Source organism: Leptonychotes weddellii, chromosome 10, assembly GCF_054177405.1.
Source record: "Leptonychotes weddellii isolate Sample4059 chromosome 10, ASM5417740v2, whole genome shotgun sequence".
In the NCBI taxonomy this organism is placed as follows: Eukaryota; Metazoa; Chordata; class Mammalia; order Carnivora; family Phocidae; genus Leptonychotes; species Leptonychotes weddellii.
Window position 1 is genome coordinate 12,282,503 of NC_138378.1, and position 21,705 is coordinate 12,304,207.

General features: G+C 51.9%; 2 protein-coding genes across 20 annotated transcripts in view; one reads left to right on the forward strand and one right to left on the reverse strand.

Moving 5' to 3' along the window:
* ZMYND8 (zinc finger MYND-type containing 8) overlaps nucleotides 1-8,040 on the forward strand; it is a 124,201-nt gene extending 116,161 nt beyond the window's left edge. For all 19 annotated transcript variants that reach the window (XM_081832621.1, XM_081832623.1, XM_081832620.1 and 16 more), the window contains one exon: nucleotides 6,412-8,040. In XM_081832621.1, coding sequence (XP_081688747.1) covers nucleotides 6,412-6,551 — 140 coding nt within the window. In that variant the 3' untranslated portion in view covers nucleotides 6,552-8,040. The remainder of the gene's footprint in view (nucleotides 1-6,411) is intronic.
* A 12,383-nt stretch (nucleotides 8,041-20,423) lies between these two features.
* EYA2 (EYA transcriptional coactivator and phosphatase 2) overlaps nucleotides 20,424-21,705 on the reverse strand; it is a 209,175-nt gene continuing 207,893 nt past the window's right edge. Inside the window, exon 12 of the mRNA XM_081832260.1 lies at nucleotides 20,424-21,242. Coding sequence (XP_081688386.1) covers nucleotides 21,162-21,242 — 81 coding nt within the window. The 3' untranslated portion in view covers nucleotides 20,424-21,161. The remainder of the gene's footprint in view (nucleotides 21,243-21,705) is intronic.

Below are 21,705 nucleotides of genomic sequence, written 5' to 3' on the forward strand. Positions count from 1 at the left end.
TGCGCCTCTTTGATATTTTCTCGTTTCTCCTTTTAACAAAGACAGAGCAGACTTGGCATCTATCTAGACGTTCATGCTGCAGTTTGGTTTTCATTATGTTTATTTGTAGAGTTACCCTCTGTGGCACGTGTTACTGATTTTCTGCTAATGATGTAGGTAGTGATATAAAATTTGTTTTTTTAAGTTTAAAATGAGCTTAAAATAAAAACATGGAATAAGCAGTATGTTAGGAGGACTGTGGCTGTTTCCGAATTGTGAAGGTGATGGGAGAGAGGCCCAGGGTAGGGAAGCATCGCTTCCGACGGGGCGGGGGCGGGGGGGCGTTGCTGTTGGGGTTTTGGAGCAGGGGAGTGGGCTCAGAGCGGCACTGGGGACATTGACTGGTGTACCGAATCTGCTGGCGTGAGGAGGACTGTGTGCAGGAACGTGGTTGGGGGATGATCGCATTCCATGTCTGAGGTGACGAGGTATTACCCAGCCCAGGGGCTGGCCGACTTTCCATGAAGGGTCAACGGAGTGAATACCTTAGACTTTGTGGGCCCTCTGGTCTGTGTCATAGCTGTTGAGCTCTGCTGTTGTAGGATGAAAGCAGACATGCATCATATGTACGGTACCTGAGTTACACACGAGTGTGGCTGTGCCCCAAGGAGAATCTGTATTAGAAAATCCAGGCATTGGGTTGGATTTGGCCCGTGGGCCATCGTTGGCGGACCCCTGACCTGGAGCACACGGGTGTCCCAAGTGGGTGGAAAGGAAGTTTCACATGGGGGAGAGGAGGCCAGAAGCCCCAGAAAGTGCTGATGACTTGGTACTGGGTGGGTGGCAGCAGAGAATAGGCAGAGAATAATCCCTGAGGAGTCTGGTGACAGGACGGGGGAGGAGGAGGGAGGGTAGGATCCTGAATTCTACTTGAGATTCTAGGAGGATGAGGATGCACGGCACTAGGCCATTTGCAGATGATTGGAGGTGCACCAGAATTTGTCGAGTGTCTCTGGGGCCAGGTCCTGGCTAGGACTGGGGATTTAGGGGTGAACTAGGCAGATGACTCCAGGGGAAGTCAGAAGAGTGCTTAATTGATGCTTACGGAAGAGCATGAAGCAGTTGGAAACCTTAGTGCGTTTATTCCCGGCTTCTGTGAGAGAAGTTACTATTTCCATTATGCAGATGAGGATGTTGAGGCCGTGAGAAGTTAAGTCACATGCATGAGTAACTCCGTAAGTGATTATCAGAGCCCGGACTTCAGATTTCTCGGACTCCAGACATGCTGTCACCCATGGTGCTGGGAATACTTAGGTTGACCCGTATAAAATTGTAAGTCAAAAATGGTTGAATGTCGGCAGTTTTCTGTGGCTCAACTAATAAGGTGCTGATGTCTGGGGAAAGTCAGGGCTGTGGATATGGCCTCTTCCCTCCACCCCCGCTTCCAGACCTGCTCTTTCCTTTCTTCACTTCCCTCCTTCTCCTTCCCCAGCTTCATTTCCGTGGCTCATTCCAGCAGCACCCTTGCTCACATAACCCAGCCTCCCATGGCTTCTGGTTTTCTCAGTATGTCCGTTTGGCAGAACCCCACCTTGGACAGACCCCAGCCATCCATCCTTTACTCGCCTATACCCAAACGTCAGAGGTCAGCTGGAGAAGGTTGCGCAGGAGGACACGCTCATTCCGCCCCGCACACACACATCTTGACCACTAACCTGAGAAGCAGACGTGTTCATCGGCCTGCTCGTCTGACCAGATCCGTTGCATAGCAGCCTCTGTACCCGCTCTCCACAAGGGCAGCTTCCCAAGTTCTCTGCCGTGTCGCAGACCTCCCGGCTCTCCCTGCGCCGTTGTTGCCAGCACGTGGCCTCGCCTGTTCCTTCAGAGGAACACAGCCAGGCGCTGCCCCCGCCTCCGACCTTTCCAGCCTCCCGGCCTGCAAACCTCCCCACAGCTGCACTGGCCTTTCCCTCCCTGTCCTCTTGTAGACAGATGTCTTACTTTCAGTGGCTTCCTTCCCATGGCAGTTAGCTAGCTATCTGTCTATTTATTTTTATTTTATTTTATTTTTTAAAGATTTTATTTATTTATTTGACAGAGAGACACAGTGAGAGAGGGAACACAAGCAGGGGGAGGGGGAGAGGGAGAAGCAGGCTTCCCACTGAGCAGGGAGCCCGATGTGGGGCTCGATCCCAGGACCCTGGGATCATGACCTGAGCCGAAGGCAGACGCTTCACCGACTGAGCCACCCAGGGGCCCCTATTTATTTTTAAAGATGTATTTGTTTGAGAGAGAGAGCACACGAGTAGGGGGAGGGGCAAAGGGAGATGGAGAGAGAGAATCCCCAAGCCGACTCCCTGTTGAGCATGGAGCCAGGCTCGGAGCTCGCTTTCACGACCCCTGTGATCATAACCTGAGCTGAAACCGAGTCAGACGCCTGACGGACTGAGCCACCCAGGCGCCCCCTTCCCATGGCATTTAAATACCCTCCTGTACTTCCAGGTTCCTTCCTTGGCACCTTGCATCTCCCCCTAGAGCGGTGCTGCCCCCTAGAACATTCTGTGCTCCCTGTGCTATCATCCCCTATGGTAGCTGCTCACACACCTGGCCGCTGGACCCTTGAACTGTGGCTGATGAGACTGAGGAGTAGAAGTCAACATTTTCTTTCACTTTATTTAAGTAGCATCGTGTAGCTAGTGGCTACCATATGGAACAGCACAACCTACAACCTGTCTCCTTCCCCAGCCCAGGTCGATGTCTGTCTAAGAGTTGTTCCATCCTGTCTCTCTTGCTTTCTTACTCCTGCGCTCTCGCCGTGTGGTCTCTGTCTCGGCGCGGTCACCATTGAGCTCTGAGCCATGAAGAACTGTGGACGTCTTAAATTCTAAATGGCATTTTGAGACGTTGTCTCACGAAGATGGGATTGGTCAGAGTCCCAGGATCTCCCCAGCAGAAGGGACCGTCTCGGCAGGTCTTGGCTAAAGAAAGAGGTGCACCTGGGGCTGAACTCAGGAGGTGTCCACATCTAGGACCTGGGACCAGGCTGGACGGGAGGCATATTAGCAAAGGGGGGGAGCACTCCGGAGCTCGCTGTCAGAGATTGGAGGAAGAAAAGTATTTTCAGGCAGTGTTGCCACGACATCCCGCAGCGTGAGCAGGAAGGACAGAAGCAGGAGGTGCCCGGAGGCCTGGTCAGGACAACAGACTTGCGTCTTACCATTTTGCTTTATTTCTCACAAAACGTTGTGCTGGAGGTTGTGCAAAAGCCTGTTTGCTGCCCCTTCGAATTCCTCGTACGTCGCATTTCTTCTGCTGGCCCTTGCCATTGGCGGCCATGTGGGTGGAATCTCGCGGACGGAAGTGGGCTCTGAAACCCTGGGGACTCCTGAGCTCGGAGTCGCTCCTGGCGCTGGGTGGGTGAGGAAGAGGAGGGGACAGCCGGAGGGAGAAAGCTTTAGTAGGGGGTATGCCCTTCCTTGCTGCTTGCCTCTCTTTTAATTTTGAGATTCTAAAGCAAAACACGCATACAGTTAGAGAAAATAAAATGGTCCAGAGAAGGACTGTTCCTAGGCCCAGTCCCCACTGACGTCTCTGGTACTTACCTCCTTACGTACAAATAATGTATTTCTCTGTACTTTTGTTTCTGGATGTTAGTTTTCCACATTGCCTGTTGACTTGGGCTTTAGAAGATGAGAGTTGGGCTCGCCGATGACCTCTCTTCTGCCCCTCCTCCCTGACGACTTGTGTCACTGTTTAGGTGCTCTGGGGGTTCCCTGGGTCAAATACAGCGTGCACTCTTGTTCCTCTTCTGTCCACTAGAGAAGGTGTCTCTTGTCCCCTCCCTCGGCAGCCGCCCTCCACCCTCGCCCCTCCTCCTCTAGCCGTGTCCAGCCGGCCCTCTGCTCCGCTGTGACCTCCCATCCTCAGGGTTGAGAACAGGTGCATCTGTCCCTAACCGCAGTCAGGTCTTCTTTGGCACCTGGGGGCCGAGCCGGAGACCTTGAGGCCGGGTTCCCGCAGTCCGGAGCTTGCTGTTTGTTGCTGAGGTGCTTGGGCTGCCGGGATTATGCGTCCATTCGGGCCCAGCTGTCCCTTCTCCTGCAGTTCCTGTTTTGTCCTTTTGTCCTACCTTCAGTTATTTCCGCACCAAGCTCTTCAGTGGGCCCCTTACCCCTCATGTCATTGAAAGCCCTTTCGTATCACTAATTTTTGACTCTTCGGGTTCAGATGTTACTTGTTAGGGTCCCATCATCGTGGCGGAGGAGTTGGCCCCTCGATACCTCGTCTGTAGCCCCTTCCTCAGTCCTGACCACGCCGCCTTCCTCACCCGCCCTGCCCGGCCCGTCCTCAGTCAGGCTTGGTGGTAGAGGCGTTATGATCCCCCTCAAGAATCCGGATCCCTTGGGTGATGCTCTCTGCCTCAGTTTGGTTCTGGCCCCTGTCTCCCTGGTTGAATTAGGCTCTGGGCAGAGCTAGTGGTTCAGAGAATTGTGCTTTCGACGTGCTTGTCGCTCACAAAGTTGCTTTTATGTCCTTGTGCACCTTATCCACCACCAGTCACACCGTGCTGTGGCCAGTGACCCCGCCCGCGGCTTAACGTGCACAGTAGAAAAGTGCCAGTCCCCGTGAATGCCTCCGGTTGGAGAAGGGCTCACAGTTCTGATTACGGTGGGTGGCCTGTTGACAAACACAAGTAGCAGGTGCTTGGGTTGTGGCCCCCCGAGCGCCCTGATGGTCTCCGAGCCTGCCTGGACCAGCTCTTCGGGTCCCGGTGGGTGTGGCAAGCAGCCTGCCGATGCCCCGAGCGCCCCGGCCCGGCAGCCCACGCCCCGGCTACCCAGCCCACAAGGGGAAGTAGGACCCTGTGTCCCCGAAGCTGCTGGGATCATTCCTGGCCTGCAGAAGGCTCGTTGTGTGTGCGTGCATGCGTTTCTCTTCGTGGGCGTGTCTTCTGTTTTCTGACTGCTGGGGCTTGCTCTCCCTTCTTGTGCTTCTTAGCTGTGCTTTGCAGGGCCATTGAACCCTGCAGTAGGAAACAAGAGCCAGAGTGTACAGTTTGGCTTCTGGAAAGGATCATCCTTGTTGTTTTTCAGAAAGGGCCCTAGGTTAACCCCGATTCTCCCCTGCACTGATTGGCCATACCAGCCAGTGCCCTGTGTCCTGTTAGCGTGAGGAGCAGGGTCCTGCAGAGACCTGGATTTTCTCACGTTGGATGATGACCAGCTGCACCACTCCCCAAGACCTTCCTGAAGAACCATCCTGTGTAGGTTTCACGAATAACGAAGAATGAGTAAGAGGAGCTGGATTTAGGACCCCAGTTCTGTCTACCGGAACACTGCCCCCTCTTTTTGGTCATTGATGCAGATGGTTAAAAAAAAGAAGTCTCTCCTGGGTGAACGCATTACTTTGGAGATTTTTATCTTTCTCTTCATTACTTACCTTCCAAAACCAGAACGCGTGACTAAACACACGCATTCCTTTTTACCAGGCGGTGAGAACTGTCATCCCCCAGCTCTGTTCTGGTCCCTTCCTCACTCATTCTCGTTCTGTCTCTGAGCTTGATGGTTGGCTTCTTTCAATTAAATATTATCATCCCACCTCAAGAAATCATCCCAGCCTCTGTGAACTTGTCAGAAGATCCAGGGTGTGATGGGGTCTTGGCAGTGTGCTGATGGGTCGATCGCCATCAGCCCCGCCCACCTGAGCTGAGCTGCACGACAGCTTACAGACCCCTTGTTTGGCTCTTCCTTCAGCTTCCTCTTAGCTTCCACAGCCACTGTTTAGCTTCTTGTGGTCCACGCATCCTCGAAGCCATCCTAAGTCTTCTCTCTAGTCCTGTGTCCTTCGGGGCCCCCCACCCTGTGCTTGCTGGGTGTCTTGTTTCTAGCTCGACTTAACCATTCTGGCCCTCGATCCTTCTCCTCTGTGATCCTCTCCCTCAGGTGGTTTGGTTATAGTCTGTTTTTCAAGTTGTCTATAAATTGACTAAAGAAACTCCACCAATAGAAGGAAGTCAGTCAAATGCCACATTTCCGTGCCTCTTTCCAGCAGCCGAGCTTGGACACAGAAGTGTCCAAGAGGTGCTTGGGGTCGATCTGCCATGTGATACGGGTACACGGATTCAGGTGCCGCGTAAGGACTGCCTCCCTTGGCGCTTCAGTTCCTTCCTCACCAATCGTGGTTCTCCACCACGTGACGGCCTCCTGTTTTTCTGATCAGCTGTTGAATCCCAAAACGAGGAGTCGTTCTACCTTTGTGCTCTGGAGACACCCCCGCGTTGGGGAGCGGACGGTGGCTCGGGCCACGCTGCCCCGAGCGGGAGGGCAGAGCGGCGGCCCGCCGAGGAGGCGCGGGCCCTGTGGTGGGGTGGTTCCGCCTCGGTGGGGCCGGCGGGAATGCTCAACCTCCCCTTCTGTTGCTTTTCTCCTGCAGACCACTCCCGGAGCAGTAAGTCTAGTTGCTGGAGCAGCAGTGACGAGAAGCGAGGACCCGCACGCTCCGAGCACAACGCCAGTTCCAGTTCGAAGAGTCTCCTCCCGAAAGAGTCTCGGCTGGACACCTTCTGGGACTAGGGACAAGTCACGACACAAGCCACCCACGCCGTGGAGGAAAAAAAAACCAGACACCAGGGCAGTAGGAAGCAGCAAAGAAACGTGAGACTGGAGAGCGCCAGGCACGCAGACTTGGCCTTTGCCCTTGGCATAGAGGGCAGCCTACACTACATAGCGGCCCGCGTTGGCATCGACTGAGGACTGTTGGACCCACACGAAACCTATGCTTTAGATGTAAATGATGTACAATTTGTGGATGTCCTTGAACCTAGAGTACCTTCCCCTTTTTATATTTGTATTGACTTTAACTTATAAAAAAAAAAAAGAAAAAGAAAAACAGAAAAAAATAAACCCAGTAACAAAAAGAATGTTTGGACGCTGGAGGAGGGCTGGTTGGTTGGCCCCTCTGTCACGGCGGCATGGAGCCCGGGCCCTGGGATCGCTGTGGCACGCAGGGCTCATCCGTGCACGCCGCGGGGGGACGCGAGCCGTCGGTTCTCGGGCGTCTTTATGCAGCACATCGGGACCAGGAGTTGTGGGCACATCCCGTGGAGCCATCGGCCCCTTTCAGATACTACGTTCCTATGTTATACAATGCAAGCTCTCTGGCCCGAAAGGCCACCTGGAGAAGCTAGTTTATTTTGTGTGGTTTCAGTGATGACTACTCCTAAAAGGGAAGAAAAAAGGCCCTTGTTTCCAGAAGACGGAAACAAGCCCCGCTCAGCTCCACCGCAGGAGAGGACAGAGGAAGCGTGAAGAGTCATAAGCTCTGAAACAAAGAGAAATCTTTTCTTTGCTTTGTGGTTCCTTTTAAACACACTCACACATGCTTGGTAAGCGATGCCGTGCTTCTTGGAAGCGAGCACTCAAAGGCAAGATGCACGCAGAGGACATTTGAGTCTGGGATGAAGCATGTATGTATTATTTATACGATGGAATTTTAATTTTAGCATGAAACAGAGGCAGTGTGAGAGGAAGCCAGACACCGGCCGCACTGTAGTACCATTTTGTATGTTGTGTAAAACAAAAAGCATTGAACAAAGCAAAAGGTGATGTATGTATATGAGAAAATTAATTGTACGATATCATTCCAGTACATTCTGTTGTACATTTTAGTCCTGTTTACTTTCTCTTCGTTGTTGATAAGAGGATGCGAACTGTGTACAGTTTCCAGCTAGTTACCCATATTAGAGAAGAACTACACAGAGAGAGTATTAGAAGAAAAAGAGAGAAAGAACATTTGTGAATTGCAGTTGTCAAAAAAAAAAAAAATAGCCTAGCTGGCCTTATTTGTGAAGCATAATTGCTTTTAGCACATGGAAGTATTTTTTCACATTTTCTTTGTATAAAATTTGTATTAAACTTAAATATCTTTTTTGATGATGGTGTTTCTTTGTGACTGAGCCAGTGGACTCGCACAGTATGCTCTTTTGGGTTCTGCCCCTCCCCTGCCCCTGGTTTTTTCAGATTCTTCACCTTTTTTTAATTAAACTGTTTTTGGAAAAATGGCTTGGTCGTCCTCAAATTTGCAGTTTTCCATTGGGTCGGGATGGCCGGGTCCGGTCTGCATGACCCAGCACAGGAGGTCAAGGACATCTTCACAGGTGGTGGGCACATGATAAATAGGGGCCCCCAGTGGGCGCTTTTTCTGGGAAGTCCGCTTCCTTGGAATTTATTGACAGGGACACACCAACCAGAAGGGAAATCCTGGTCAGTCTTTGCAAGACAGTGAGTGAGGGGAGGGGACAGTCTTCCCGTGGCTAGGGTGGGGGGCTGGGCAGCGTGCGACCTCAGCGCGGCTCGGGTACGCCCTGGTCATCTAGCTTTCGTGGGTCACAAAGTATTTTAATTTTTTTTCAACCATTTAAAAATGTACATACTATGCTCAGCTCATGGGCCATATCAAAAGCAGAGTATGGGCTGGATTTGGCCCACAGGCCATTTGCTGACCACTGATGGGAAAGGAACAAAATGGGAATATTTTATTTTTTATTTTTATATTTATTTATTTTGGTGCCGAAACCCGGGAACGAACCAAAAATGGAGATTATTCAAGGGGTGAAGGTGGCAACTCTGGGATTATGCTGGGACTTCTCTCAGGAGGTGACATTTGACCTGAGACCTGAATGAAGAGCTGGCTGTGGGGACATGAAGTGTTGTGAGCATCCTAGACTGGGACCAGCAGGTACAAAGGCCCTGGGGTATTCACTCTGAGCTTGACATGCTTGATGAGCTGCAGGGTGGCTGGTGTGGCTGAGAGGAGTGGAGGTGGAGAGGGCACCGGATGTCACAGGGTCAGTGGTCCCTGGCATTCACCTGGTGGGTGTGGGCCGCCCTAATGTGAGCCGCCAGATGCTCTTGTAGAAATAGGCCCAAAGAAGTAACTAGCTCAAGGCCACGGAGCTGGTGAAAGATTCTAATTGGACTGCTATTGAATGCTTTTTCAGTAAATGGGGCGTTTTTGGTTTTTTTTTTAAAGATTTTATTTATTTGGCAGAGGGACACAGCTAGAGAGGGGACACAAGCAGGGGGAGTGGGAGAGGGAGAAGCACGCTCCCGGCTGAGCAGGGAGCCTGATGCGGGGCTCGATCCCAGGACCCTGGGATCATGACCTGAGCTGAAGGCAGACGTTTAACAACTGAGCCACCCAGGCGCCCCATGGACATTGTCATTTTTCAAGATAAAAATTTTTTCAGCTTCCTCATTGGGCATGTATGTGCACCTTGCCTTCTCATGTGAAGACCACAGGGGGGCGGGGGACACAGCCCCACTTTAGGGGACGAGGCTGAGGCTGTGAGCAGGACCGCGGTATGGCCCCCTGTTCTTCCAGCTCCAGCAAGCCAGCCCCTGTCTGGCCCCAGGGCCCTTGCACTTGCTGCGCCCTTGGCCTGGCACACACTTCTGTGGCTGGCATTTTACTCGGATTGTCTTTCAGGTGTCACCTCTGAAGCAGCCACTCCCCTCCCCCCATTGTCCTCTGTCCCAGCCTCTTACTAGTTTTCATATCCTTGAGCAAAGTTAATACATATTTATGACTTCTCTTGTGTGTCGCACGCACAGGTGAGCTGTGTCAGGGGATGGGCGGGCTTGGAAGGACACTTGGCTCCTGGGTGGGGCCGTGTTTGAGCAGGGGCAGCCTTTGAGCCTTCCTCACCATGAGGTACCCCTGCACCCACGGGTCTCAGCTGCAGCCCCCTAGGGAAGGAGGCACCAGAGGAGGAAGTGGCTTTCACAGTGGTAGAGAAAGTGGTGCTTTTTAAAAAAATGTTGAATTTTACTATATATTTGACTAGCTCCATGCCTCCCATTTGGAAAGACATGGGTGTGCTCCCAGCCCCCCTGGCTCTCCCAGGTCCCTCTCCTACGCACCCTTCAGTTCTGTGCATTTACAGACCTCCACGGGGAGGCAGTTTTCTCTCCTTCTGGAACATAACTGGCAGCATCTGACACACACCCTCCTGTCTTGTTTCCTTTTTTACTTATCCTGAGGCCTGGGTCATTTTTCCAGCGCCTCTTCGTTCCCCTGTGGGTCCGTGATCCACAGCCTCCAGTGGATAGGTCCTCAGTGTCCAACACTAGCCACGGGGTTCCGTGGGAGTCCTCCAAGGCTGCACCAGAGGGTCTGTGAACAGCCAGACAAGAGGGGGAGCACTCAGAACTTCCAGACAGGGCTGTGGAGCCTTCCTCTCTTGCGCTAGTCCCGGTCGAGTATTTTCAGGTGCCCGATGAGTCTGAATTCGCAGTGGGGTCTGCCATGGTCCTTGCTACGTGTTAGGGATGGCTCGGCGGGGAGCAGGACCCCCTGCGGATGCCCATAATGCGATCGGGCACTCTCGCCATCTGGTGGCCCTCACCTAGAACTGCAGCCCCCAGAGTCGGAGCTGGACCACCGGGGACAGAGAGGTGGGCCAAAGCCGTTCGTTCAGGTGACCGCTGTTTACTGAACCCTCTGGACTAAGCACTGAGGACACAGCACTGAACAAAACAGGTGCGGCCTCTGCCCTCATCCATCTGACATTCCCAATGGGAAGCAATCAAACCTGCATATAATATAATCCTAGGTGGGACAGATAATGTTGAAGGTAAATAAGCACGCTGTGGAGGGGAGGTAGATGGTGTGCTTGGGGACGGCCTCTCCAAGGAGCTGGCTACTGAGCAGAAACCTGAAGGAAGGGCTAACCGAGCCTTGATGACCAGGGCATTGGTTGTTCATGCTGGCGGAACATTAGAAGCACCTGGTAAGGTTTTTAAAATTTTTTTGTTTTTTTAAATAACAAACCGGTAAATGCTGAGACCCTCCCTGCTTTCCCCCCGAATAATGACATCGGACTCTCTTGGCTGGGATTTGGGCATCTGTCATTTAAAGTTTCTCAGGTGATCCTATTGGGCAGCCAGAGCCAAGAGCTGTTAACCTTGGTTGGAAGAATGTCCCAGGTAGAAGAACAAATGTAAAAAGGCCTGAGGCGGGGACCTGGCATCTTCCAGGAAGAGAAGGACTGGTGAGGCCAGAACGGAGGGATTCCAGGTGGGGGTGGGGCTGATGGGCTCCCAGAGGGAGAGAGGGAAAGAGGGAGAGAGGGAGGGAGAGGGGGGGTTTGCACTGTGCTCCAAAACGGATGGGAAGCCGAGTGGGTGTTTTTTTTTTTAAAACAGCTTTATTGAGATATAATTCACATACCATACGATCCACCCATTTGAAGTGTGTAATTCAATGATTTTTGGTATATTATTTTAAAAAAATTATAGTAAAATATATATAATGAAATTTGCCCTTTAAACCATTTTTAAGTATACAATTCAGTGGCATTAATCAGAGTTGTGTTTCGAACATAGAAATGTTTTCCAAACTTCAGCTTTCATATCCGGGCACATCAGGACACCCCCTACATTTTCTTTCATCCAGGGAAACAAAGGTCACCATATTCCTTCCAGCGTCCCGGCTGTGGCTCAGTCCGCATACTGAGCTCTGTGCTGAGGGTCTTCCTGTAATCTTTGGTCTTCATGATAACTGCACAGGGCAGGATGAGGGAAGTGACTTGCCCAAGGTGACACAACAGGTTAGTGCCAGAGCCAGGATTCAAACTGGACCCCCGTGTCTGCGGCACCGCGGTCAGTTTACAAAACGCCTTCCGGGGCCCCTCTTTCCTTGACTCCCCTCCACTGTCCACAGGCTGGGTATTGTTCTGCTCTGTGCAGCTGGGAAACTGAGACTCGAGGCCTCCATGAATTTAAAGGGGGTCAGGGTTTTAGTTGCAAACAACACTCTAGGTAATCTGGCAGGAAAGGAATTTATTAAAGGATATTACGGGACTCACAGACCTCTGGGAAGGAGGGCCAGAGAGACCAGCGGGGAGAGCGCACAGCCACAAACAATGTCCCAGTTACATTGCAGGACCTTCCCGTCACTGCCACTGGGCCCAGACATTGCAACTCTTACCAATGACACTGGGCCTGTCCCACCTGCCTCCTTGCGAGATTGGATCCCACCCATCAGAATGCACTTTGCAGAATTCCATTGCTTTCACGTGTGGGTGGATCTGGCTTGAGCAAACCCAAGTTGTGCTGGGTGTATCGGATTGAATCTAAATACCACTTGAGTGCATTTGATTGGCTAAATCTCCAGCCGGGAAATAGCTGATTGGTTAAATCTAGGTCATATGCCTACGTCTTAACTGCAAGGAAGGCTGGGAAGGTGGGATTCAGGATGCTTCGGCTGAAGACTCCCAAGGTAGGAAATTGCCCAAATGAAAGGCCTCGGGTTGACAGAAACATTGACGGCGCCCCCCGCAAAAGTGCCCAGAGTTTCTGCCGGCCAGGTCGGTTGTCGAGAGCAGAATTCACCCGGCCAGGGGAAGCGGAAGGGTGTAGTAAGCGAACTGGTCTGCGGTGCGGCTTGCCGCCGGTCGGCCAGGCTGGAACTACATTTCCCAGAATCCTTTCCCTTGAATGGTGCTGAGTTAGAATTGCCCCAAAGAGGGACTCGTGTGAGCTTTTGAAGGCGGAAGGGAAGCAGCAGCCTCTTCTCTTGCAAGGTTCCTGTGGCTAGATTGGTGACCGTCGTGCGCTCAGCCCTTGCGGCCTCGGTGTTGCACGCGGGTCTTGTTTCGGACCCCTGGACATGAGCGGCTGGCCCGGCTGCGGGCGCTTGGCTGCGGAGGCCACGGTTCCCCGTTGATTTCTCTTCTGGCGCCTCTCCGCACACTCACTTTGGTGGCTGGACGTGCCTCACGGCTTCTCAGATTGCCTCGTTGGTGACTCCAGGTGCCCTTTCAGACTTCCACTTCCCCAGCCCCTCTGACCCGCGTAGAAGGCCTAAGTCCCGTAAGAGGCCGCTTCCCTGATTGGGTCTGATAACGTGATGGGTGTTTAGAGAATCAGGAGGGCTGAGGCAGCCACACGGCAGCGCCGCCGGCTGGGTGGGCAGTGCAGGGGGCGGGCGGCGGGCGCTGCTCGTTCAGGATCATGAAGCACCGCTGTTGATCTAGCTGCACCAGCTTCTTGGGCCTGACCCACGTCAGCTCTGCTCTCGTCTGCACCTGCCGGCCGGATGCCCCGTGTGCAGCCAGCTTTCCTCCCGACTTAACTCAGTACCAAATAGGGGTCTCTTGTGAACGCAGCTGATTTGTGGGCCCTTCAGTGCTCCAGACCCCTGACTGTAAGGGAGCCTGGAGAAGAGTTTTCAGCTTTCCCGCCTCTCCATCCAGGAAGGTACAGCCGAAGGAGGGGCAATGGTTGAATGCTGAACAAGTCCTTTCTCACCCAGAGTTGTGGCTGGGGATCAAACCCTTGGCTTTGCCATCTGGCCCAGGGCTCCACCTGCCCAAGGCTCTCTTCAGGGCATGGTATTAATGGAAAACCGTTGCCTCCCTGGCCCAGGAGAGGGTCCAAGGCCAGGTCAGCTGGGCTCTAGACAGCTTGTTAAGACAATTGAGTACTGACCTCTGTTCGCTTTGGTGAGCTGCCGGAGAAGGCAACTTCATTTCTATAGCATCTTTTACATTCCAGGCAATTTATATGCACTGAATCCCAATCTGCATTTTGCAGCTGAAGATACCAGACCTAGAGAGGTTGAGGAAGCTGCCTGAGGTCACATAGCTAGTTAGGGGAAGAAACGACACGAACCCCGTCTGATGACCCAAAAGAATGTCTGCTCTTAACCTTTATCTTTGTCATCATTAGAAAAGCTTTTGTATAAAAGCCACTTCCTTCCTTCCTTCCTCCCTCTGTTCCTTCCTACCCATTCTTGGCTGGGCAGTTTCAGGTGCTGGGGACACAGCTATGGACAAAGAGAGGTAGCTACAGCTTAGTGGTAAGATGAGAGTTGCCAACTCTGCTCCCAAGACCAGGTCAGGGGTGGGGGGGGAGAGTGGACACAGATATGTATTTTTTTTTATATCAAACATGTTAGAATAGACTCCTGCCTCTATTTCCTTCTTGAAACCTGTAGTTCTCTTGGTTTAGTTTTTTTTTCCTTCCACTTTTGACAGAAAAATGTGTCTTCATTATGGAAAAAGCAGCTGCCCTGTGTGATGGTAGATGGTGTGTCAGGGAGGCGACAGGGCGTGGCGGGGACAGGGGCAGTTGGCGAGCTTGGAGCAGTGACAGCTGCAGAAGCTGCACAGTGGCCCCGGCTGATTGTGCGCACCTGCAGGCCCAGTGTTGCCATATCCTCTGCTTTGTTTTTGGAGAAAAGTTGAAAGTGTGGATGTTGAGTTAAATCTCTCAAGTTTTAAATAGTTGGGTCAACGTTTGAACACATAACGTGAAGAGCAGCGAAACGTCTCTCTGGGCCAGATCTGGACCGTAAGCCACCAGTTGGCAGCCTTGGGCCGAAGAGTAGTCATTTAGCAAGGATGCTGGGTTGGGGTCCAAGCTCGGCCACATTCCAGCTGCAAGGTCAGGGGCGGGCCACAACACCCCTCTGGGCCTCCATTTGCCCCTCTGTAAAATGGGGCTTGTGAACACCGCAGTTAATTGGATGATGAACGTACTATTTGCCGAACCTCGTTCTAAACTAGCATCTTTCTAACGCTGAGTTGTGAGTGAAACTGTTTTAATGGATTGTGACCTGCCTCATTTAAAAGCACAGTAGAGCAGGATGGAATAGAATAGGATGCATCATAGTAAGATGGGTAGGCTTTGCTTTGTGAAGCCTATTTCAGACACAGACAATATCCGAACATTCGTATGTACATACACAGGTGCATGCTCTCCTCGGTTTGATGTAATCGGCACCTCTCACTGTGGAGTGCAGTCAGAAAAGTCTGGAAGCCGCCATTCTAAGTGCTGGTCCTTTTGGCACTCATTCAGTGCTGTGAGCAATCCGTGAGGCTGGTTCTATTGTTACTACATGTTACAGCTGGAAAGTGAAGTTCGGAGGGGTGAAGTTCCCAGGGATAGTAACAGGAAGATCTGGGATTTAACCCAAGGCCCCAGGCCTGATCACCATGCGATGCTTCCTTTCCAGCAGGGGATGACATGAGCTAATGCGGGTGGAGGGCTTAGCACCGTGCCGGGGACATAGCAGGTGCTTAGTGTTAGAAGCTGGGCTTGTGTTTACCGCTTCTCATTCAGCCACACCAGGTGGCCAGCAGGATCCAGGGGCCGAGACAGAAGAGGCCCGGGACTCTGCCAACTCTGCTTACCCGTGGGGGGTGAGGGGGAGGGCGGGCAGTTTAGCAGCTACTCATTTTGGGCCGGATACTTCCTGCTGAATTTTATAAATCAGTATTTGGATGGAACCAGCTTATCTCCTTGGATGAACTTCAGGATGTAAAAATAAATCCGGACATTTTTTTCAAACCACACTAGCTGTGGTTGCACGCACATTATTAAACATTCGAGCGGCGCGTTCTGGCATTGCCCAGGGCTGTGCACGCGGATTGCTCGAGGCCGCTGGAGTGTGGGTCGGTTTGCCTTCCCGCAGAGACGCTGCTTTATGCCGCGGTCGCCACTGTGGCCACGGCAGGTGGATTTATCAACTCTTAGGTCTGAACACGTTGTCGACGGTGCTGCCATTTCACCGAAGCAACCCCTGGAGCGTGGGCACGGCCCGATGGCAATGCTTTCTGAATCCTTTCAACGGCAGCCTGCGTCGTTTCCGGGCCCGACTTCGGGGGCAGCGGCCGGCGGCTCGGCCCCGCTGCGGGGTCGCACTGCCCTCTGGTGGTCACCGGCCGCCATAGCTCTGCCAGCGCGGAGCTGGCAGCCGCAGGGGCGGAAGGGCCGTGGGGAGCCTGGTCAGAGGTCAGGACGGTGAGGAATGTGGGAAGGGGCTGGGAAAGGCTGTGAGGGAGCCTTTGTGGGGGGCCTGGAAACCTCTTCCATCTTGATCTGGGCGGTGGTTAGCCGAGTGTGAGCTTATGTCAAAATACATCAAGGTGCATACTTACTTGAGCTTTGTGCAGGAAACTGTATGTACATTATAAAATGAAATGTGAACATCTTTAAGTTCATGGGGAATCCCAGTTGTTTTTGACTGGACACCCTACTTCCAAATCATTGTCCCCAGAGCAGCCAGAGTAATTTTTAAAAATGCCAATCAGATCATGCCACTCTCCTGCTTAAAACCCTCAGGTGGGTCCTCAGTGGATTTAGAGTAAAATCCAAACTCCAGTAAAATTCCAAATCCGTGACCAAAAGGATCCAACCACATCTGCCGCGGGGCCTTACCCTCTGACCCCGTGACCTGTGACCTCGCCTCCAGTCTTCCTGGGTTTCCCTTCTTTCCCGCCAGCTTGAAAGCTTTGCCCACAAGTTCTGTACTTCCTTGTCTCCCCCCTGGAGTGCTTGCCCTGGATTTTCTCACCACCCGGGTCTGAGCTCAGGTGCCACCTGCTTGGAGGTGACCAGGCTGTCCACAGTGTCCCCACGCCGTTCCGATTACTCTGTGCTGCATCACTCCAAAGCTTCCTTCTGGACTCTAGCCAGTGTCTGAGAGGAGAGCAGTCCCCATCGTTGACCCAGCAATGCCACGCCGTATACTCTGAAAGTCACAATCTCAACCAACCAAAAAGACCGTCAGTGTTTACCCCTTGGACAAGAGGCTGCCTTTTGGACCCTGAATGTTTCACTGGACAGATCCCGTGATCTCTTTCAAAAGGATGTTCTTAGGCTCCCCCCTCCCCTTTTTTAAGTAGGCTCTACACCCAGAGTGGAGTCCAGTGTGGGGCTCGAACTCACAACCCTGAGATCAAGACCTGAGCTGAGCCCAAGAGTCAGGCACTTGGCCTTCTGAGCCACCCCGGTGCCCCTCAGGCCAGCTTTTTGAAATTGGCTGACTTAGGCCTCCAAGATCCACCTTCTCCTCCCTGCTGAGGGTCCCACAGCCACTGTTCTGCCCTCCAGGTGGTTCTTGGAAGGTTGTGGACCTAGGTTGTGGCTCAAGCCTGTGCGCAGGGAGTGCTCAGGGTCGGGGGCGTGTGGGCTGTGTCCTGCTTGTGGCCACCGGCACTCTGCTGTTCGCCCTGAAGGACAGGCGATGAGTGGGAAAGTCTGCGTCTCACGGTTAATTCGCCGGCTTGTGTCGCCTCCTCTCTTCAGCAAAGTCCGCTCCGTGGGGGTCGGGACTGCCTCGGTCTGTTTCCTCGTCCGCACCCACAGGCCCAGTAAATGGTAGATCCTGGCTTCCCCTGGCAGAATGCTGCTCTGAAATGGGATGGGGCTTTCTCAGGCGTCCCCGGCTCCGACCACGGAGACCACCACTGCCCCACTTTTGGCAGAGACCAGGCTTCCTGGGACGGGCAAGAAGGAGGCTGCCTGATTCACAGACCAGCTTTCCCCAGCCTCACACTGGCACCCTGAGTCCCACAGGAAAGGGCTAGTGTTGCCGCTTGGGAAACTGGCTAGAAACAAGCGACTGGCTATGACAGAGAAGTCTCTAGAACTGATTATCTGATCTTCAAGATCAGTAATCTAATCACAGCATTCAATATATAAGTAAGGCACTCTCCCATTTACCCATATGTCTGATAGCTCCAATGGGTCACTGTTTTTATTAATTTCTTATATCTTCTTCCAAAGCTGCTTTTTGCAGATATGATCCTACAGGTTTTACTTTTTTCTCCATTTTATTTATTTATTTTTTAAAGATTTTATTTATTTGACAGAGAGGCAGCGAGAGAGGGAACACAAGCAGAGGGAGTGGGAGAGGGAGAAGCAGGCTTCCCGCGGAGCAGGGAGCCCGATGCGGGACTCGATCCCGGGACTCCAGGATCATGACCCGAGCCGAAGGCAGTTGCTTAACCAACAGAGCCACCCAGGCGCCCCTTGACCATCTTTTTATAAGTTTAAGAAGCAGTTTTATTTTGTAAAAGATTTTATTTTACGCCCATTGTGGGGCCTGAACTCTCAACCCTGAGATATGGAGAGTTGCATGTTTTACCAACTGAGCCAGCCGGTGCCCCAAGAAGCAGTTTTATTTTTTTTTTTTGAAAAAAATGTAGGGGTGGCTGGCTGGCTCAGTCAGTGAAGCTTGTGACTCTTGATCTCAGGGCTGTGGATTGGAGCCCTGTATTGGATGGAGAGATTACTTAAACTTTTTTTTTTTTTAAAGATTTTATTTATTTGTCAGAGAGAGTGTACAAGCAGAGGGAGAAGCAGGCCCCTTGCCGAGCAAGGAACCTGAATAGTGACTCGATCTCAGGGCCCTGGGATCATGACCTGAGCCGAAGGCAGTTGCTTAACCAACTGAGCCACCCTAAAAAATAAAATCTTAAAAAAAAAAAAAAAAAAAGAAAATGTCTTTTACAGCCTTCAGGCATTTTATTTTATTTTATTTTATTTTTTTTTAAAGATTTTATTTATTCACGAGAGACAGAGAGAGAGAGAGAGAGAGAGAAGCAGAGGGAGAAACAGGCTCCCAAGGAGCAGGGAGCCCGATGCGGGACTCGATCCCAGGACCCTGGGATCATGACCTGAGCCGAAGGCAGACGCTTAACCATCTGAGCCACCCAGGCGCCCCCTTCAGGCATTTTATTAAAAAAATTTTTTAGAGATCTTATTTTAAGTAATCTCTCCAATGTGGGGCTTGAACCCACAACCCCAAGATCAAGAGTCTCATGATGCTCCCCTGACTGAGCCAGCCAGGCACCCCTAGCCTTCAAGCATTTTATTTATAAATATATAATATATATATATTTAAGATTTATTTATTTGAGAGCAAGAGAGAGACAGCGTGCACGAGCAGGAGGGGCAGAGGGAGAGGAAGACAGAATCCAAAGCAGACTCTGTGCTCAGCATGGAGCCTGATGCGGGGCTCGATATCATGACCCTGAGATCACAACCTGAGCTGAAACCAAGAGTGAGACACTTAACCAACTGCACCACCCAGGTGTGCCCCCCCCACCCCCCGAGGCATTTTAAAAGATTTGGTTGGTTGGTACTGGTTTCTAAGAGCTCTTTATATATTAGGGGGATTAAATCTTGCTCTTGTCACATTTAATTTTTTTTAAAGATTTTATTTGTTTATTTGAGAGACAGAGCACGAGCAGGGGGAGGTGCAAAGGGAGAGGGGAAGCAGATTCCCCACTGAGCGGGGTGCCTGATGTGGGACTGGATCCCAGAACCCCGGGATCGTGACCTGAGCCGAAGGCAGACACTTAACTGAGCCACCCGGGCGCCCCTGCCAGTGCATTTTAGATACTTGATTAATATCTGATGAAAAATACCCAGCTCCAGTTGTCGGTAATACGAATGTTTGATTTCCTGAGTAGATATCTGAGCCTGTGAGATATACTACTCCTACTAATAACACTATTTATTACGTGCTATATAAGCTTTTGGTTGCAAATAACTACGGAAGAACCAACTCAAAATATTTGAACCATAAGGACATTTGTTACCTCACATAATAAATTTAACCTATTTTTCCAAAACAGTTATCCTTTTAAGAATTAATGCTTTATCAATAGAGATCTTCTACTCTAAGTATGTGGACTATTGCCTATAAATGAAACCAAACTGAAAAGTCCAAAGATGGAGAGAAAGAGACTGAATTTAAAAATTTAAAGCCATATCTTGAATTCTGCATTTGGGATGGGGATGTCTGAGGTCACACATCCCTAAACTTTTCAGTTAAGTAAGCCAAAGAATTCTGGTTTTGTTTTGTTTAAGCCACTTTGTGGTGTCCCTGTCCTTTGCAATGGAAAGAAATTCCAATGGTGGCTGATTTCTAAAGCCCTTGGACAGGCAGATACCTTCAGTCCCAGAGGTTGACCCGAGGACTTCGTTGTGTCTCTGTCCTTTGGCTGGGCTGGTCAGGAAGTTCTCAAGTCATGCTCAGACTTCTGGGAGGCTAAGGGCTTTTGTTTGTGAGTGCTGAATACTCCAGTTACTCTACTTCTAAGATTGTTCTCAAGAGCTGCAAGATACTGCTGGGGGAACAGTGAAGATGAAGCAGCCTGGGGCCAGTGAATCTTAGCTATCCACCACCCATCTATCCATCATCCATTCCTTCATCCCTCCACCCACCCACCACCATAACCCATCTGCCGTCCATCTGTCTGTCCGTCCGTCCATCCTGTCCATCCATCCATCCATCCATCCATCCATCCATCCTTCAGCCTTCATTAAGTGCCATATCTGCGTCAGACTGTTACGGGTACTGAGTATACAGAATGAGGAAGACACTATCCTTGACCACTGGGAGCTCTGCGTCCTCTAGAATTCAGGCTAAAACACTTACAGACTGTGGACTACTAGCTTCCCTCAGAACCAGCACTGGACATTTAGTCCTCACAAGAGAAAAGTCGTTGACCACCTGGGTAGCTAATTTCAGGACTAAGGGGCAGGTCTGTTTCACCCAAACCTCCTCTGTGTGGATGGCTGAAAATCTGTTAGTACCTCTAATGGAAGCCTCAAGAGTGGTCATAAAGCAGGGACACCCTACCCCACTTCAAAATGTAAACGTGGTTTTATTTAATGCCTTTTATCTGTCACAAAGTACCGCTGCCTCCCCAGGGTCCCCTCTTCCTAGAAAACAAGATGGCAGCATAAGGCACGTGCACTGTCCACATGACGTCAGGTTAGGTCCTTAAAAACAAAAGTAAGCAATTGTCTTCCCATCAGCCCCGAATCGCCTCCCTCACCAATTGTTCAGAGAATGATTGTCCCCCCAGAGCACAACTTGGAGCAGAGAGTGCTTAAATGAGAACTGCACCACCCCACATGCCAGGTTAGAAAACCAAACCAAACCAACGACTAAGAAAACCAACAACACAGGTACGAGAGCATAATACCGGAGTAATGAGATTAGTCCATAAATTAAAAAGGAAAAAAAAAAACAAACCCAAAAAAGAGACAAACCCAAGCCTGTCCCCTCCTCATCACCAGCCCTCCCCCAAATCAGCAATTCTTCGCTTTTGTTCTGTTGAGTCTTGTGGAAAAGCCTGGACTCCGAGCCAGCCCTTTTCTCCAAAGTTAAATATTCCCAAAAGCCACGGGGCGGTACTCTGCGTCTCAGGACCCGCGCTTGGACTAAAAGGACAGCCGCTGAGATGGTCGCCAGGCACGTCCTCTCGGCCGCAGGGACCCTGCCCGGCGTCCAGCATCTGGCGGGCAGGCGGGGAAGGCGAGAGCCTGGGAGGGGGTGGGATGCGCCCGCGACGGCAGGTGGCGAGGCCGTGGCTTCTGCTATAAATACTCGAGCTCCAGCGCGTGCCTCAGCGCCTCCAGGTCGGCGTGGCAGGATATCCGCCAGAAAGGCATGTTGTGCTGGAACACAGAAGAGCAGCTGCGCGGTTAGGGCCCCGTCCCCCGCAGCCCCCACCACCCCCCGGGTCAGAGCCCGATGCCAAGGCCACCCGAGGCGGCGTGGCCTGTGGGCGTCTCCCGAACCACAGGGGCAGATCCCCGCCCCCCGCAAGGGTCCATTCCCTTGGAGCCCGGGCTGCCCGGCTCATCCCGAGCAGCCTGGCAGACGGTCTGACCCTCCCGCCATCTCTGGGAAGGTCCTAGGTCCTATAGGTGGCGCGCTGACCCGGACTGAAAGCAGGTAGTGAGAAGGCCGTGCCTTCTGAAAAAGTTGTCCTCGGTCCTGCTACCTCGAGGACAAAGTCTCAGCCAGGGGCTCGTGTGCCTCGCACCCCTCCCTAACGTTTGCTCATCGCCAAATGAACAGACGGAGCCGGTCCCAGCCAGGGTCGGGCCGGCCGGCCTCGGCAGACGGGACGACGTC